The sequence below is a fragment of the Gymnoscopelus braueri genome, assembly GCF_963280865.1.
Source record: "Gymnoscopelus braueri genome assembly, chromosome: 11".
Taxonomy (NCBI): Eukaryota; Metazoa; Chordata; class Actinopteri; order Myctophiformes; family Myctophidae; genus Gymnoscopelus; species Gymnoscopelus braueri.
The window spans coordinates 26,378,176-26,395,808 of record NC_137613.1 but is presented as its reverse complement, the minus strand read 5'-3'; the positions used below and the strand labels follow the sequence as shown (position 1 = coordinate 26,395,808).

Below are 17,633 nucleotides of genomic sequence, written 5' to 3'. Positions count from 1 at the left end.
TGAAGGAGTAGTTCACCCCAAAAATTACTTATTTTCTATCAAATTATTGGCTTCGGAAAACAAAAACAAAAGCTCCATGAATTCAAGGCTTCGTGGGGTGTGTAATTGATGGAAAATAAGTAATTTTTGGGGTGAACTACTCATTAAAATATGACGCACGTCGCACAGCAGTCGTTGCTTTCACAGATCAAATTAAGATATCAAAGCAGCACTTTAATGTTCATAGTTATTTTAATTCGACATAATATTTGTACATAATATTGAATGTCAGGACTGGACTAATCCCTGACACTCATGGGCTTTATTCAAGAGTAAAAAAAAAGAAAACGTTACACTGATTAGAAATGCACGTCACATGCATGTCACACTTCACCATTTCAAATTTCATATACAATATATTGAGTCAGCGGAAGCCTACAATGATTTTACTTAAAATAAATCACTTGCATTTCCACCCTAGCGCAATAACAATGTTAGCGGTACAGATGCCAAAAGGGAGACTTTTGATTGTCCTGCTTTTTCCTATTATAAAGGCCCAATTTATACATCATCGTACAACAGAGTCGAGCGTCAAAAACAGACGTTCTACGAGATTGCGATGTGACGCGTTGTGACCTTGTAGATCTGCGGTTTCCGGCACGTGACAACAGTGTACATGAAGTATGAATTAAGCATAAGGCTTGGTGATAGAGATTGCGTGAAAGCATTAGTTGTGCTAGATCTACCATGTCCACGGAAAGAACCAAAAAAATAAAAACTATAAATTATAACTAAACCTAAACATATATATATATATATAACACAAAACAAAACACTGATTTAGACACGGCAGCAACACATTGAAATGAATACAGTACACAAAAAGAGTAAACGAGACAAAGAATATTTTGACATGACAACTTGTCAACAGGTGGTAATAATGCTTATGGTATAATGCATATAGATATTATAAGAGCTTTACGGTCTGTTGTGCTTTGGTATGTGAGGGAGACACCATTAGATGGGGAACACATTAAAAGGGGAACTTTGCCGGTATTTTGCATGAATTGCATCGTTCTATTGTGAAAACTGTGCCAACGCAAGCTCTCGAAACAGAAAACATTTGGAAGTGCTGGTTTTCACACGTCTTCCGCAAAACAAAACGTTAAAAAATTCACATTAAATACCAGCCAACTTCCCTTTTAAGAGAAAGTCCCACAACAAGGCAAAGACGCCAAATTCCAAACCAAAACTCATAGTCCTACACCCATTTCCCTTATGGAGCTACCCTGCCAGAAGTATAAACATCGCCAGGCCTTGTACTTCCATAGGGCGACATTGAGAGACTACTGTAAGTATTGGTCCTGAAGAGTTTGGAACGGTGCCAAAGTCAACTGATGTGCTGAAATTCGCTGATTACACTTTACCTAACCACCCCGCCATTCTCATCCGTCATTTTCTTTTCCCTGGTGTGGTCGTTATGTTCAGAAACTGAAGATGGCGTTCCCAGAGGGGCTAATGCTGATGAGAGTATTTCCGTTGGCGGCGTCCCAGTCGGTTTCTGACAGCCAGTCGTAGGAGGTCACCCCAATGTCCAGGACCTGGGGGTTAGTACGTGACACGGCGAGTCTGAGGAAGAGGGAGAAATGGAGTGTTTTCTATTAACTGAGGACCAGAGGATGACTAGGACAAATAACCAGGCGCAAGTGTGATTTCGGAACATCAAAGGATTAGTAAATTAAAGAAACAACAGTTCATTAGGTTATGCTATTTTTTGTTCATGGATGTCAGTGATGTCCTCTGCTGCTATGCCGTTATTGCAAACGATTCTTCGAAGGTCAACCGAGTGGTTCAGGGCAATGACAACTAAAAATATTTTAAGTGACAAAACGTCTGGGAGAAAAACTTTCCGGCCCAGGGCCTTTGCACCTAGAGGAGCCATCACATACTGACCCTGTTGTCATAGTCTGGTTAACTCTGCTCTCAGGGGCAATGCTTGCACAAGGTCTGGATAGAGCTCAACAGGATTACTTTAAGACCATTTGGTTCATGGAAGGAATGGCGTGGCTTGTGAGACAAATGCCGCAGGATTCAAATGGGCTACAGAACTGGTTCTCAACGGGGGGTCCGGGGACCCCCCAGGCGTCCTTGAGGGCGTTTCAGGGTTCCCAGCTAAATCATTGATAGTTAGGAACCAAATGGGCCCTTACAGGTCTGTAACTCAAATGGTTCCATTTGCACACTCAGATTTAATTTAACACTAAGGATCGATTGGGGTCTAAGAAATAAACATGATATCAAATGAGGGTCTGTGGCCTAATGCAAATCAGAATGGGGCAGTGACCTACAGTAAGCCAGTTAACAATCACTAATACATGATTATTCAACAAAGTCCTATGGTGTCAGACAGTCATGTATTATTATGAACTGCCCTGGGGTAAAGGATGTCTTAAGATTGGTAATTGCCAAGTCTCCCTTTCTTTTGAAGGAAATATCAGTCACACTATATTTATTTCATATACTATTTGAGTATTGAAAGTTGACCATAGTTTTGTTCCATAGAGACTGAGGACAATGTCCCAGCTTTTGTGCTATAAACTGGGTGGGAAAATATTGGAAAACAACTGCACTGCAGAACCATTCAGAATTCCCCTCAAGATGAATAAAAGGTCTATGTATTCGTCCATCCAGCCACGGTCCTAAGGGAGGTCCTTCATATTGGGGCGGTGACAGGACTGTTTCCAAAGCAGTGGCCATAGGTTTTGTTAGCAGCCAGCCAATCTTGCCGCTGTTCCAGCAACTACAGTACCTTGCCATTAGAAGTCTGCAGATATATCGGTACTGGGCGGAGAGATCTCCAATCGTCTGGCAAAGCAAGACTATGTTACTGGGATGGAATCTAAGGTGATGGATTACTGTTGGTGGATTGAGGTTATGTTAGTATGAAGGGCTTCTACAGTTAACAAGGCTTTTTTAAATGGATAGCAGTATACAATTTTACCTGGAGACGACCCATAGCTATTCAGAGCAAAGCTGGAGATACAAACACAGTAGATTGATTATAATCTAGAGCCCGGCTTTAGTTTCAACCATAGTTTCTTCTAGTTGATATCAAAAGGCTAAAATTCTCAGACCATCACCAAGTAATTAATTGTGATCTATTTCACACAATTTTCTGTCTGAGCCCACCAGATGGGAACAACTGTGTCCTGCAGTACACAGGAAGCACCAGTATGGGGCCTGGTAAGATCATTTTAGGGGTGAAATTTGATGAGAATGTTTTGGTGATTGGGAAATTGTGGTTGAAAACGGCGGAATCATTTTGGATTCTGTTTAAACTTAAAGAACTATACAAAGGAATCTTCTCTCACCTGGAGAAAGCTTCCTCCAAACCATCTTCTGTTTCCTGGAAGATAAAAGAAAAAAAAAGGAAAAAAAAGAAGAATCTCAGTGTTTGACAGATGTGCCTTTAGTTTCTCTCTTTGATTGTGTCGAGCTGAACAGTGTTACATTTTAGATTGCCGTTATATCTTAGTGCCTTCCATCTGTTTAGTGGATAATGGAAGATTCAATAAAACATATGTAAAAATATACGAAGGCACAAAGCCGAAATTTTAACTAAAACCATTATCTGTGGAAATACTAATTTCAGGCACCAACACTCACATGGAAGATTCAATAAAGTAGTTGATTGTGTAAGTAATTTCTTGTGTGTGTGTGTGTGTGCGTGCGTGAGTGTGACCTGTGTATATATGTGTGTGTGTGTGAGAATGTGGAGATCTTACCCAGGCTGGGGGGTTGTTGTTGTTGTTATTATTCTCAGAGGGCCTGTGGTTGTCCACTTGAACTTCTACAACATTGCCGTTGTTCTCCACCATCACATTAACATGGTCGTCAAAGTCCAGCAGGTTCGCTGTGATGACATCTGTAACCATCGATGTTCCATCAAATCAAAACAATGTTCTCTTATATCTCCTTTTAACATCAGTCGTTGGTAGTATTGGTGGTAGTACTGGTGGTATTTTCCATAATGTGGCCAAATTGCTGCAGTTTATTTTCTTTAGAGTCTGCCATGTCACCTCTTGTCAGAACACATGAACTGTGAAATCGTTCATGCGTTAATATCGCTTCAAATAAGAACTGTGTTCCAAAAATAAATGATCCCGGTGGTTTGACTCATATGGATATGAAGCATCAACTGACAGTGAGAAAAGGCTTACATTTTCACCAGAAACAGACTGTATCAAATATGAGTGACTGACTATCATAAACGATACAGAGCCACTTCCCCGACAATGTCGCCGTGACAGTTTGTTTATTTTTGGACCACAATTCATATGAGACGATTCTAAGATAACCCAATGTTATTCTCCATAGAGAAATTAGTTCCGTGAACCAGGGGATGATCGGGTGACGTCAGGACTTTGGTATTCTATGACATTGATAACCAACTAAGCCCGGTGCACAGCTCCGTTTATAAACAAACATAATATTACGTTAATCACGTTGTCATATTGCTTATTACTAATGCAATATAAATCGACTATTCGCCTTCGCCCGTCGGTAAGTAAACGTGACATCATCGGCAGCTGTCCACATCAAATCCAACGTGTTGAACCTTGAAACCGAGCCAACGCAACTATACTGGTTGGCTTCAGGTGTAGACGATACATTTTCAGGTACTGTGTGTGTGTGTCTTCACCTGTCCCTTTCAAGCTGCCCAAGCTATTGGATCTCTCCGACTGGGAACTGCTGCTAGCCTCTCCAGCTGAGCCAGACTTCACTCTCTTCTCTTTTTCTAGGAAGAAAAGAGACATTTATCTGCTTGATCAGAAGATAGTAAAAAAAAGCAGCTGATTGTATCCTGGAGATGTCCTTGGTGTTTGAAACTTGAGTTGGATTGTATGAACCCAGACACAAGCTGATAGGTTTGTTGTGTGTGTGTGTGTGTGTGTGTGGGGGGGGGGTTGTAAGTAATGAATGGTGACGTGCGTTTTCCTACCCTCTTTGGCCCCCTGCCAGAACTCGAAAGCCACCCTGAAGGCTTGGGCCACTGTTAAAGTCACTGCCTGAGCCTGGAGAACACGAGAAACATTATCAGCAAGCGATCATAACAATGTTGTTTGTTGACGAGGGTTCATGACATTTACCTTGATTTCGCACTTTGAAGTCGCTCTGGATAAGAGCGTCTGCTAAATGCCTAAATTGTAAATGCAGATTGTTCGACCATATAGACTCTGTTTTGCATTTTCTGTACTGAATTTTTGGCACTGTGGTTATATTCTCCTCATTAGCACCACCATTTTGGCTTTATTTTATTGTGATCTTAATAACTTGCTGTCTTGCTTTCTCTGCACCTGGAACTGCTGTTGTGTTGACCAATCTCCCCTCAGGGATTAATAAATGTAATTCTTATCTGTAACGTAATTCCTGTTGACATTACAATGTAGACACTTTTTGTTTAGGTGTTGTAAAGTGACACTGGAGATAAAGTATGGCAGATCAGTGGTTCTCAATTGACTTTGCACAAGGGGCCTTAAACACATAATCGTGCCCCAGCATGTTATGTTCAGTGACAAGGTACTATCCAGTGTACGCAAAGGTATTACCATTCTACAGCAGAGTATGATGTGATGTTGTGGTGCTGCGTAACACAACATACGTATGCCGTCTAAAGTCTAACTGAAAAATAATAATAACAGAATGCCATTCACAGATAACCTCGACGAGGGGTTAAACAGATAGGGGGGGGGGGGGTTTCAAAGGCTATGAGAGGGTCATAAAATAGTGGCAGTCACAAACGTAACATAACATCCACAAAGCAGGTCATGTTCAATGGCCTTGTTATGCCTGAACCGTTACTGAGAATCATTAGCGCCCGACCAGCCGACCTGTGCCTCAAGAACTGCTATGATAGGACAGTAGGAGGTCAATGCCATCTCTATAATCTCCATGTAGGAAGACGGGGGTGGAGTAAGCCCAATTCATACTTTGTAATATGACGATGTCGGATGCGGAGGAGGTGGGGAGGAGGGGGTCTTGGAATGTTATCCTAGAAGACGGATGGGAGGAGGATGGAGGGAAGATGAGAGGAAAAGTGCCCTTCTTCTTGACGTCCAGAAACACAGGGAGTTGATGGATGGGGCTTAGAAGTGTGGCCGTCTAGGGTTTCCAGAGCAGGGCGGGGGGGAGTAAGGGGGGGTCAGGGGGTGGCTAGGGGGGATACAACCCTGTTCCAAAGACGACTGCAGACAGTTGCGTTATATCTGAAGGCATTTGGCTGACTTTAGATGGGCTTAATACAGTCTCATGCAGCCAGACGATCTGAGATCTCCACCTACCGACACATCAGATGACATCTAAATTCAATGTAGTGGCTAAAACCGGGTGTAAACCATTTGGTGATTTAAAAAAAAGATCATATTGGTGCAATAAATACGAGTCCACCTAACTTATCATACATCACTAATACCTAATTCCACTAAGTATAATTTGGTGTTTAACAGACACTCTTATACAGAGGCACTCGCAAGAGTAAGCAGAATCAATAGAAGGTTTGTTGTTTTTAAGTCGGCCAACTCACCACTTTCCTTTTGGAGCACAGGTAGGCGTGACATTCCAGTGTTCCATTCAAGGTGTTCTGGGCGATGTAGGCAAACACCTTGTCATGCAGCTTGTCGGCCGTACAGTATGATATTCTGCAGACAGTCAAACTGAGTTTCAACCATTTATGCCTGATCCACGGGTGCATTCGCAAATACGCTCTGAGAATCTACTTCGATTTCATTTTTAAACATTTATATTACAAATATTAATGTTATAATATCATATAAAACAAAACTTAACTCACAATGCCTCGTTGTGAGCTTGTACATTGGCTATTTTTTTTGTTGCCTCATATCATTTGACACATTGTTGAATGTTTGACCAGTTTTTTATAGTATAGTTTGTTGATTACTTTTGATGCAGTATAGGTCTTTTTTGTTGTTGACATGTCTTAAATATCATTTCACTGTCATCTGGGGACCCCCCCCAACCCACAGGCTGAGAATCACTGTTCTAGACCACAAAGAAGTTACAATCATCGCATTTAGCAATGACTTCCTCCATCATTGTCACAAATGTTCAGACCCTTGGACAACCCGGCCTTTCAGTCGACAGATCAGTGGAGTGCACTCCAGCCTTCTTACAGTGGATTTATAAACGCACTCTTTGTCTTGCGCCGGCATTGCGTGACAAAAATACTGATCTACAACGAGTTGCATTGCGAGCTGGTAGATCGGATATTTTCGCCAGGCGACATCAGTGTGTGATGGAGTAGAAATTATTAAGCATAGGCTATTTTTGAGGTTTTTTTGCCTGTAATGACAGGCAGACACACCGAGTTACTGACACAGTCACTTTGCCAAAATGTGGTGTTATTCTCTCTCACACACACACACCTGTATATGGAGATGTTTTCTAGCAGCTTGTTGGTGAGTCTGTCGTGTAGCATTATTCCCTGAGGAGACACCTTGAGGGAAACCTTCTGGGATTTCTTGCCACTTGCTTTGGCCTACATTGGAATCAGACAGAAGACAATTCAGCACAACAAACTGGCCATATTCACATGGGGGGAGGAGGGAGGCCATTTATCCCTTACTTCATTGTCCAAGGCCTCACCTAGAGCTGCAGAATCGATAATTTTCTTAATTATTCTACCGATTACTTTTTATTTTATGAATATTCAAGAAGCGTGCTTTAAAAAAAAGGAAATATTTCATATTTGTATAACAAATCGATTAACAACTTAATTATTATACGTGCCGTGCAGAAATCTAAAAGCTCACAACGCATCACATTGTGAATTGCGACGTGTCTTGAGCTTGTAGATAGTCTACTTTCACCATTAAAAACAACAAAGAAACCTATAACGACATGCCCAAAGGGGATCGATTATTAATCCATTACTTTATTAAAACCGATTATTTTATAATCAATTAGTTTGATTAACTGCACCCAAACCTCACCGTGACCACGATCCTCTTGACGGCGGCTGCCGATAGCTCCTCCCCCTTTGGCTGGTCCACTAGGGTCATGCCGAGGTGACGCAGGTTGAAGGTCATGCCCTCCAGGATGGTCTCCCTGGTATCGGTCCAGTTCTCCGGAAGCTCTGGAGAGAAAAACACATGCACCGACTTGTTTGTTTGGTTTTCCAGGAACAGCGTGTTTATTTCCATCCCGCCGAGAGATACACGGAAAGCAAGCTACAATGTAAACAAGTGTACATTAAGCTTTTAAGTTGGCCAAGTTCTGCTGCTTTTCATGCTGACGCGGCTTTGGCATAAACAGCGCATCTAGGCCAGAGGTGGATGTAAAGTCAATATTTTCGCTCAGAGTAAAACTTCTAGAGCTCGCCAATCAAACAAGAAAAAAGGGGGAGAGCTGGGGGCTAGGATACGTGGACTCTGGCATAATAAGTGTGTTGAGAAGTTTATATTTTTGTCCCCAACACTTTCACAAGTCTCTTTAAGGCTGCAATTCAGAATTGAGGTTATTTTAACCGATCTGTATGGTAGAGTATGTTAATATAACCATTACATCTTCAGTGGTTGGACGTGGCTTCCGTACTCTTCCATTGAGACATTTAGACCCTGGTGTCGGGTAGGACACCTACTGGTTGACACGTAGTACTGCCTGAAGCTCATAAGAACCCCATCTTCCCTTGCCAAGCGGGAATGACTTTGATGAGCTGGAGGTAGAGGTTTGGTTTCCCCAGGTTCCCAGACCTGGGTTTGCATAAGTTGCCACAGTTGCAATTACGTCTCTGTCACGACTCGAAGAGCACATAAAACATCCAGATTGCTGCTTTGAAAACTAGGCCATTAGATTATGTCATCAGAATCTTTTACTTCATCTTAACCCTCTGGCATTTTCTTTTAAAATACAAAATGACTATCCTTATTCATCAAGGCTGTTATGGCCAACTTTAAAAAAGGGATTAAAAACGGTTAATAAGTTAACAAAACAGTACCGCACACTGACAAATTTTACCATTTGGCATGATAAGCGATGAATAGACCGATATAATGGTTTATATTGGCCATTATTTTACTTTTTGATGACATGGGAATTATGTAGCCAATGTCTACAAAAAAAGTTAGCTCACGTGTAGTGATGCGACATAGTTATGTTAAGTTTTCAAGTCCAACTTCTAAGAGCTTAAAAAAGATCCTGCCCCTACAAATAGCGGTCGATACACGGGTGGTCTAGGACTCTCCGAAATCGGGAAGAGACCCGTAAATCTGCCATCGGTCAGGCTCTAGCCATGAGAACAAGTACTTGAGAAAGCAGAGGTAACAGTAACAGTTGGAAGGAAGGAACAGTTGCTGCCTCTGCATGGTGCCTTTATCAATTTGTGTGTGGAGCGTCCTGCCCCTGACCCCCGACCCCCAGTGTGTTTACACAGGAGATTCCCACAGAGATGTGGAGGAGGAGGGCCGCCAACTCACCCCAGTGTTGCCAAGTCTGCTTATTATAAGCGACTCTGGGCTTGTTTTTCTGTTAAGTCGCTTGTACATATTGGTAGTTGCGTGTGGGTTGCAGGTTTTTGGGCTGTTTATTACGTGTAGTTGCTTATTTTGGGCTCGCTTATAAACGTTGTTTAAACCAGCGGTTCTCAAAATTTTGTCAAGGACCCCCAAATTAATGTCTCCCATCAGTATTTTGTGATCTCTGCAGCCTGTACCAGGATTTGTGTTAAAAAAATATTCAAAATGTTTCACTCCCCCCCCCCCCCAGATTTAAAAAAATAGCATATAACTACAAGCTCACTTCGCGTCGTGAGCTTGTAGATTTTCCGTTTTAGTGCCTAGTTGTTCTTTAGGGCTTGTTTTCATATACCTAGTTGCTCATTCCCCTCGCAAAATCTGGCAACACAGCTCACAACCTCAGTTACCTAGAAATGCTTTCTTATTCTCCTAGTTGAACTCTTCTGGGAGCCGCTGCATTCCAGTACCACATATAATGCTCTCGAACTCACGTGCACACATGCCCAGTTAACCTCTTCACCACTTGAACCCTAATACTATTCTGAGGGGAGAAGATTCGGTGCAAAATGGCCGATGCCAGTGTGTGCTTATAGATCAGCTATTTTTGGCCAATACTTTTGGTGTAGAGGGAAAAAAGATAGATAGAGTATGGGGGACAAACTAAGTTAAAGCTTGATTTACACTTTGTTGTAAGACGGTGGAGCGTCGCGAAAATAGCCGACCTACAAGCTCACAACGCTGTAGATCTGCTACTTTCACCTATGACAACATGGCCAAAATAGGGAGGCCAGATTGAAAGGGGTTACCGCACGCAGGGACGACCGCACTAGAACATGTGGCCTTGTTTTGGCCTGGTTGTGAAACGCAGGCATGCAGCAGGTACCAGGTACCATGCACCGCTGACCCAGTTAAATACAAAAGGGCCGAGGGTTCAAAGTTCGGCTCTCATGACACGTGAGGGAGACAGCTGTGTGCGCACGAGTGGCCTGAGAGACCAAGTGAAACCAGATGAGCCGGGTGTAACAGGTCAATCAGTTCATCTGCTGGACTTCAAGAGATTAATTATAGTATTAATTGCTCACAGGCCCTCATTGGAAACAAGCCCGCAAGGACTTTCATGAACGTCCTGTTAAAAGGAATTATCCTTATCCTTATTTTAAAAAACTTCTCAGATAAGTTCTAAGAACATTATAGACAGACAAAGAGTGACAGTGACAGAGATTGGGGTAAACCCAAGTCATGCTTTGTTGCATGATGGTGCTGATTGTAAAAAAAAAACTAAAAAAAAAAATCATCACTTGGAAACCAGTTATATTAACAATCGTAAATTAACCTAGATATAATTTAGACCATGAGTACAAGATGGTGGGCGGGCAAATCTAAAAGAAGGCGCAGGACCGGACAAATTCTCCTGGTCCGAATTCCAAAAGTAATTTCAGTCAAAGACGAATCCAAACATTGATAGACGAGTGTCCACTCCACATACACACAAGTGTGAAATCCCTTCCTCCAACACGCTGCGACAACACTGGGCAAACATGCTGATCAAAAGGACCCACTGACAGGCAGTTCACGTCCCAGGCTGATTTGTGTGTCCACAGCAAACACTCAATCACTGTGGAAACCCAACTGTTGGCTTAGTTGTGACACAGGATCACAATGGGACTGGATGCCAAATCCTGCTTCTTAACCAATGTTTGCCTCTACCCAACTGTAAGGATACACAGAACTTCACTAAAAGAAGAGTTTTGGCCCATTTTTAGAGGGTGAAAGGGGTTTGACTTCCAATGGAGACGTGAGCAGATAGCTGCTTAACTCTTAATTCGCTAATCGGCACAAACATTGTTAATATTGGTTGCATTAACACATGTGAAGGATGTTCTTATTCTCTTACTCTTCAAAATTTGTGTGACTTAAGACATCACTATGTATACTCGCCTCTGGGCTTTAGTCTTAAAATCAGAATAAAAAGATTTTGAAAAGAAAAAGACTAAGAGGATGAGACAATGTTATGTTTATCATTTCAACTTGAAGGGCATCTTATTCTTGGAGAAACATACGGGCATTGTGGGCCAAATCCATTATCTGCCCCCAAATTCCACTATCAGACAGTTGGGCCCCATCTTGAAATCAAAGATCGTTTAAGATACTTGCAGTTAAGAGACTAATTTACAAACACGATAAGGTTAGAAGAACAAGATGAAACTTCAATGAATGTGATTGTGGATGCATAATAAGTTCCAAACAGAAGCGGCCTTAGTTGGGTGACTTGGGTCATATCTGCTTTCTACCAAGCCTCGAGTTGAATCAGTGCTCTAGAAAGCAAAATGTGAAGCACAGTCAAAGATTCAAATAACAGACGTTAATAAATATGCGAGACTCAATATACATCCACAAACTCACTAGTATTACATGGGATTCTGGAAGAATAATAAGCAATAAACTTGTTACACAACAACCGTGTGGTGCATATTTTCTCAAATTGTAAAAAAAGAAAGATTTGGGAGAACGTTAAAGCTGCACACTGTAACTTTCATATCCAACTGACATTCGAACCGGGTCCCCCAAGCAAGTGCAGACATTTTCACCCCTGAGCCAATAGAACAGGCCTGCTTGCTCAGGGGAGAATGTGAACTTTGACCTTCAGGTAGTACCACTTGTCAACCAGTAGTGGTCCTACCAGACCACAGGATCTAAATGTCTCAATAGTAGAGCAGAGATACCAGTAAAACTAGGGTTGGGATCCGGAGCCGTAGGAACCGGATCAAACATTGAGGAACTGGAATCGGTTCCATCACATTTGTAACCGTTTCCGGAACCGGTTTTATCACACTGTCAGAGCTGGTATGTGGACTTCACGTCTGCCATTTAATTACAATACCGGTCGTTCTCAAACGTTTTAATTCCAAGGACCACCATAACTCAAGAGTGTACAAATGGAACCTCAACCAAGAGTCACAGACCTGTAAGGGTCCATTTGGAACCCCCTATAGGAATCGTGAAAGGGAACCGTGAAGGAATCGGACCGTTAAATGGGAATCGTTAAGGAACCGGAAGCGTAAACAAAATCCTATCCCTATCCCATTTGATTCACTAAAGAAAGTTACATAGTGGAGCTTTAATGCAGTTAACATTTTTGGATTTAAAATGCCATGGAATAATTGGTATTCAAGGATAGATTGGGGAAACATGTTACATTTATATGTGACATGGCATCGACTAAATGAATACTAACTTACTTAAAATGTCTGTGTTTGACTTTTGTAATATTTCCTGACAACCAACCAACCATTAATTATTTTCATCTTACTGTGCTGTCCCGTTTTTTTTTTTCAAACTCAATAACAAAAGTGAACCCAAGAAAGAAATCTTGAGTTCATGCAAGGATTGTGGAATCAAATATACTGCAGAGCTTCAGAGGATGAAGAAACATAAACAGGTGATAAAACGGGTCTGCAGGGCTAAGTCTCTGTGGATGCAGAGCTAAAAACAAACATTTGAGAGGCACTTGGCAGTGATTGTAGGGCTGAATGGGCACCTAAACTGAAAAATAATTCAAGGAACACTGCATCAATAGGCCAGAAAGGAGCCGGAAAAACAATAACAATCCTTAATAGACAATACTAACATTTGCATTTAAATACATTAGTTGACAATAGCTGCAGTAGATATCACAAGACAGAAGACAGTGTTATTATACATAACTAAAATGCACAGTCCTCATAAATCACACAGTATGAATAAAGCCACTGCAGTTTGACAGCTAATAAGAGATGGCAGATCTAAGATGGCCTTTGTTTTGCAATATCACAATTCACTTGTCGTCCCAAAACATCTCCCGTGTCAAAAGATCCCCCAAAATGTAACCCAATCACTCCTCTAATTTAGGTTGATCGATCTCCATATGTTTAATTTAACGTATACTCCATTGTACGACAAAGTATAAATCAGGCTTTAGCCTAAAGGGAAATGGAGTTTCTAGGTATTGAGGAGAACAGGGATATAAATCTCAACCCTATAAAGAAGTGCCCTGTCTTCATTACAAAGCATCACAGACAGACAAGAATCATATATTCTACTGCATGGCGCCCTGGGTGCTGCTGGGTTCACAGTGAACAAGCAACACTTGTTCAGTTTATCCTTCTTTAGAAAGAAAGAAGAGGGGAAAAAAGTAATACAAGACATATTGTAGAGGGTCCACATTCCTAGTCCAGTAGGTCAAATGTAGGACACAAATACTTGGCCCAGACTTGGTCCCCAGGGATTAAAGAAAAAGAAAAAATTATGCCAAGTCCCAATCTGTGATTTGTGAGACTGTGTGAAAGATTGAGGATTTACGCTTTGCTTTTATGAAATATCTGAGACCATAAGGGTTCATGAAATATGCTTCTGAAGTGAACATGTATCCTATTGCTAGTTATAAAACACCCTTTAGGGAAAGCCAAGAGAAAGGACTCTATGGAACACTATGCTGGACTCTATGGAAAGCCATGCTGGACTCAAATGACTGAAATCATTCATGGCAACTGAGAACTTTAATCCATGGGTCTTGTGGGCCAGCAGCGGGTGTGTGTGTGGAGGTCAGGTCACCGTCTGAGGGATGTGGGTCAGTTGGTAAGGAGTGTTTGCCCTATTATTGGGAATAAGGTAAGGTTCTTCTGGGACTGGGGCACAACAATACATTACAAACCAGATAAGAGATCAGTAAATGGGTCATGGCAAGCAGCATGCCTTGTACCCTAAGTGTTGAACTGAGCCATTGATTTTTTTCTACATAATATAATATGCCTGCCGCAGGTAAGGTATGTGTCAGCATCAGTTCATCATAAAATGTGCTTCAAAATCCACTGTCTTAATAACCTGGCTTTTGCTAGGGCATAATGCGGGCTATTAAGGTCATCATCTTTAATGCTCCTCTACAGGGATCATTCAAAATGTTCCTCTATACACCTAATTTAGCTGGTGGAACAGTGTTGCTAGGGAACAGCTTGGGTCTGAGCTACTGATACTTGATGATAATAAACAGTGCAACAGTATAGAAACTTGGACCCATTTAATAGAATGTCGTCAGGTGTGAAAAGGATGTTATAATGGAGTCAAATTCTCAGTGTTAATTTATCCATTTGTAACTCCCAAGAGTGTACAATAGGGAAACAAATGGACCATTATTTACATGTGTTTTACTCTCATAGTTAAAGGGTATAAGTTATCAAAAACATATTGTAAAAATATTTAAGGTCATAATCACTGCTAGAGTGTCCAGTAACAGGGGTCTCCCCATCTCTTTAGTAAACAGAAAATACTTTTTCAGGCCAGGAGCCAGGTCAGGAGAGAGAAACTCATACAGGATAAACAAGTTAAATTGGCAATTAAACAAAACAAATTAGCTGCAGACAAAACTGGACCATGTTTGTGGGGTTCTCCCTCCTGATTGGATGAAATTGGTTGCCATCCCGACACTGAAAATAGATTTTCTGTTTACTAAAGAGCTGGAAAGAACCCCGTTACTGAACAAACATCATATAACAGAGAACACTGTCAGACCGTTAACTTTTCCAACAATATTTATTTTACAAAAACATCACTACACCTCCTTTAACCACTTAAGCCCTGCAGTATATACCTGGAAACAGACTATCCACAACACACATCTTGTAGATCTGTTATTTTAGCATTATGTGACATGCCCAAAATAGTAATGCCAGGGTTAAAGTGGTTAAATGAACTGCAGCCAACTTGAACTTGAACACACGGTAGCTGTGCACTGGCTGACCTGCAGCATTCCTGCTGGTTGTTATGGTTTTACAGACAAGTAAAGACTCATGCCGTTCAGACAGAAAGAGACCCCAGAAGAACCAGAGATCAAGTGAGATTTAAAGTGTTACAGGGCTGAGCCAAGTGGACTCTCGGTGTGAACAACAATGGTCACAACATTTACAAGACAAATAGCCGAGGAAAAGCACTAATCATTTGACACTCCCGCCAACCACCTTGTCAATAAATAGAGTAATGTAGGCCAGGGGCTCTCGACCTTTTCAGGCAGTGAGTGACCCCCCAAAATAATCACATGTGAACTGGGGACCCCCCACCCCGACAAGCACTGTATGAATGTAGTTGAGTTGAGGCATTACATATAGTTTGACTCAGTTCCACAGATAAATATTGTGGAAAATATTAGATCTACAAGCTCACACCTTGCATTGCTTGTAGATCTGCTATTTTCACAGTTTTTGCTCTCTTATTATTTGACAATTTGGCCAATGTTTCACAAGTTTTAATAGTATAATTTGTTGATTACTTTTGATGCAGTAATGCTCTTTTTTGATAAAACTTAAAGGGGAATTTTGGACTAAAGTTTTCTTACCTTTTCTATGACGTTATGATATCTTAGGATGAATGGTACAGTAGAAAATTTTCATAACTCCACCCCTAAGCCGCCACAGCTTAAAAGGTGCGCGGATAGGCCTTTTTTGGTGAGATCTGACGTTCATAGTGACAGAACACTGTCCCAAAAAAAAAAAAAAAAAAAAAAACAGAAGTCTCGCTAGACGAGATTGAAATCTCGAGATTTCAATCTTGTCTAGCGAGACTTCTGTTTTTTTTTTTTTGGTTGCATAGTGTTCTGTCACTATGAACGTCAGATCTCACCAAAAAAAAATTAAAAAAAAGATATTAAAATATGTGATCTAACCTAAGGCCTATCCGCGCACCTTTTAAGCTGTGGCGGCTTAGGGGTGGAGTTATGAAAATTTTCTACTGTACCATTCATCCTAAGATATCATAACGTCATAGAAAAGGTAAGAAAACTTTAGTCCAAAATTCCCCTTTAAGTCCTTAAATTGCCACTTCACTGTCATCTGGGACCCCCCCCCCAAAAAAAAAATCATGTAGGGACCCCCCTGGGGGTCCCGACCCACAGGTTGAGAACCACTGATGAAGGCCTGTGATATAGGCCTATCCCTATATTAAATTGTATTCAAATGTAATTTTATAATGCGTTTGTTTCGCAGTGTTTTAAATTCAATGCTTTTGTGAATATCCTTGTAGTCGAAATAACAACTACACGTGCCTCGCCTAATGAATCATACGGATATACACATTTAAAGGCAAGTGTATATGCACTTGCCAATTGCCACATCAACAACACATGATTTTTGGATGTCAAGTTATAGCGCCCCAATGTGTTAAAGAAAAAATTTAATATGCAAATGTCAACACTACGTTTCGCGACACTGTGTCTACAAACGATGGAAATCGGCAAATCGCAACTACATAACGGAAAACTACTAGCCTTGGATCAAGACTATCATAGATGTATTTGATCGATTCTGACATTTTCACATCTAGATACAAAAGTCAAAGGCAGCTCGATAAAATACGATCTATGATAGTCTTGAATGATTCAAGGCTAAAAAACTACTGCCTTTATACTTCTTAAAACTTAAAGTGGGTATCAGTTCGTTAAGGAACTTTAGCAATAAAGCCAAACTGACTCTGGTCCAGGTCCATATAGCTAGAGTCATGTCAGCCACACTGGAAAACTAAAACAAAAAAGGTTTGACTTTTTATTTATTTATTATAAATGAACTTTTCTTATTAAAAAAACGTCTTACTTCTGTGCCGGCCGGAGTTCCACGATCGTTTGGCGAAACTTGGACTTCTGATAATGGCTCTTCCAGCCGTTCTCAGGGCGTCCATCGCTGGGTTTTTAATCAAAGTTTGGTGCCAAACCGAGCCTGTTCTGATCGCAGCTGAAGCTGGAATGTTGTTGTCTGGCCTGATGATCAACCCGACGATTTGAACCTCTGGCAGTGGGCGGGGACTACAACACGCCACTCAAACGTACGCTTCGCCGTACGACGGTGTCACTCGCAATTTCATTGCGATTCCAGTGGTGGAGGAAGTAGTTGTAGGAAGTTTTGTTTACTTAAAGTAGCAATACCCCAATATATAAATACTCTTGTTACACTAAAACACTAAAAGCCTGTTTTCAAAATTTGACTTGAGTAAAAGTCCAAATTATTGCCATCCCTGCACATCCCTATGTTGGGCATGTGGATTAGAGGGAAATATATATAGTTTATATATAAACTCTAGCGATAATAGCAGATCTACAAGCTCACA

General features: G+C 41.2%; 1 protein-coding gene across 2 annotated transcripts; it reads right to left on the bottom strand.

Annotated features, from left to right (window-relative positions):
• Window positions 1-223: 223 nt before the first annotated feature.
• Window positions 224-17,261, bottom strand: ldlrap1a (low density lipoprotein receptor adaptor protein 1a). 2 transcript variants are annotated; one of them, XM_080442275.1, is made up of 9 exons: window positions 17,123-17,261; window positions 7,989-8,131; window positions 7,422-7,534; window positions 6,563-6,677; window positions 4,982-5,054; window positions 4,682-4,777; window positions 3,765-3,904; window positions 3,351-3,385; window positions 224-1,608 (listed from the first exon to the last, which is right to left on the bottom strand). In XM_080442275.1, exons 1-9 carry the CDS (start codon window positions 17,205-17,207, stop codon window positions 1,464-1,466), a joined length of 945 nt encoding a protein of 314 aa, XP_080298401.1. In that variant the 5' UTR covers window positions 17,208-17,261; the 3' UTR covers window positions 224-1,463. The 2 variants fall into 2 exon arrangements, with proteins under 2 accessions (XP_080298401.1, XP_080298402.1); XM_080442276.1 differs by having other exon boundaries at window positions 3,765-3,892.
• Window positions 17,262-17,633: the final 372 nt, after the last annotated feature.

Bases quoted from the DNA above. Each gene is read 5' to 3' on its own strand.
- ldlrap1a (XM_080442275.1), bottom strand. From the start codon at position 17,207: ATGGACGCCCTGAGAACGGCTGGAAGAGCCATTATCAGAAGTCCAAGT. The intron at 8,132-17,122 runs GTAAGACGTTTT...TTTTCTCTCCAG, and splicing joins GAACTCCGGCCGGCACAGAA to AGCTTCCGGAGAACTGGACC. The intron at 3,905-4,681 runs GTGAAGACACAC...CGATGGTTACAG, and splicing joins GGGCAGCTTGAAAGGGACAG to ATGTCATCACAGCGAACCTG.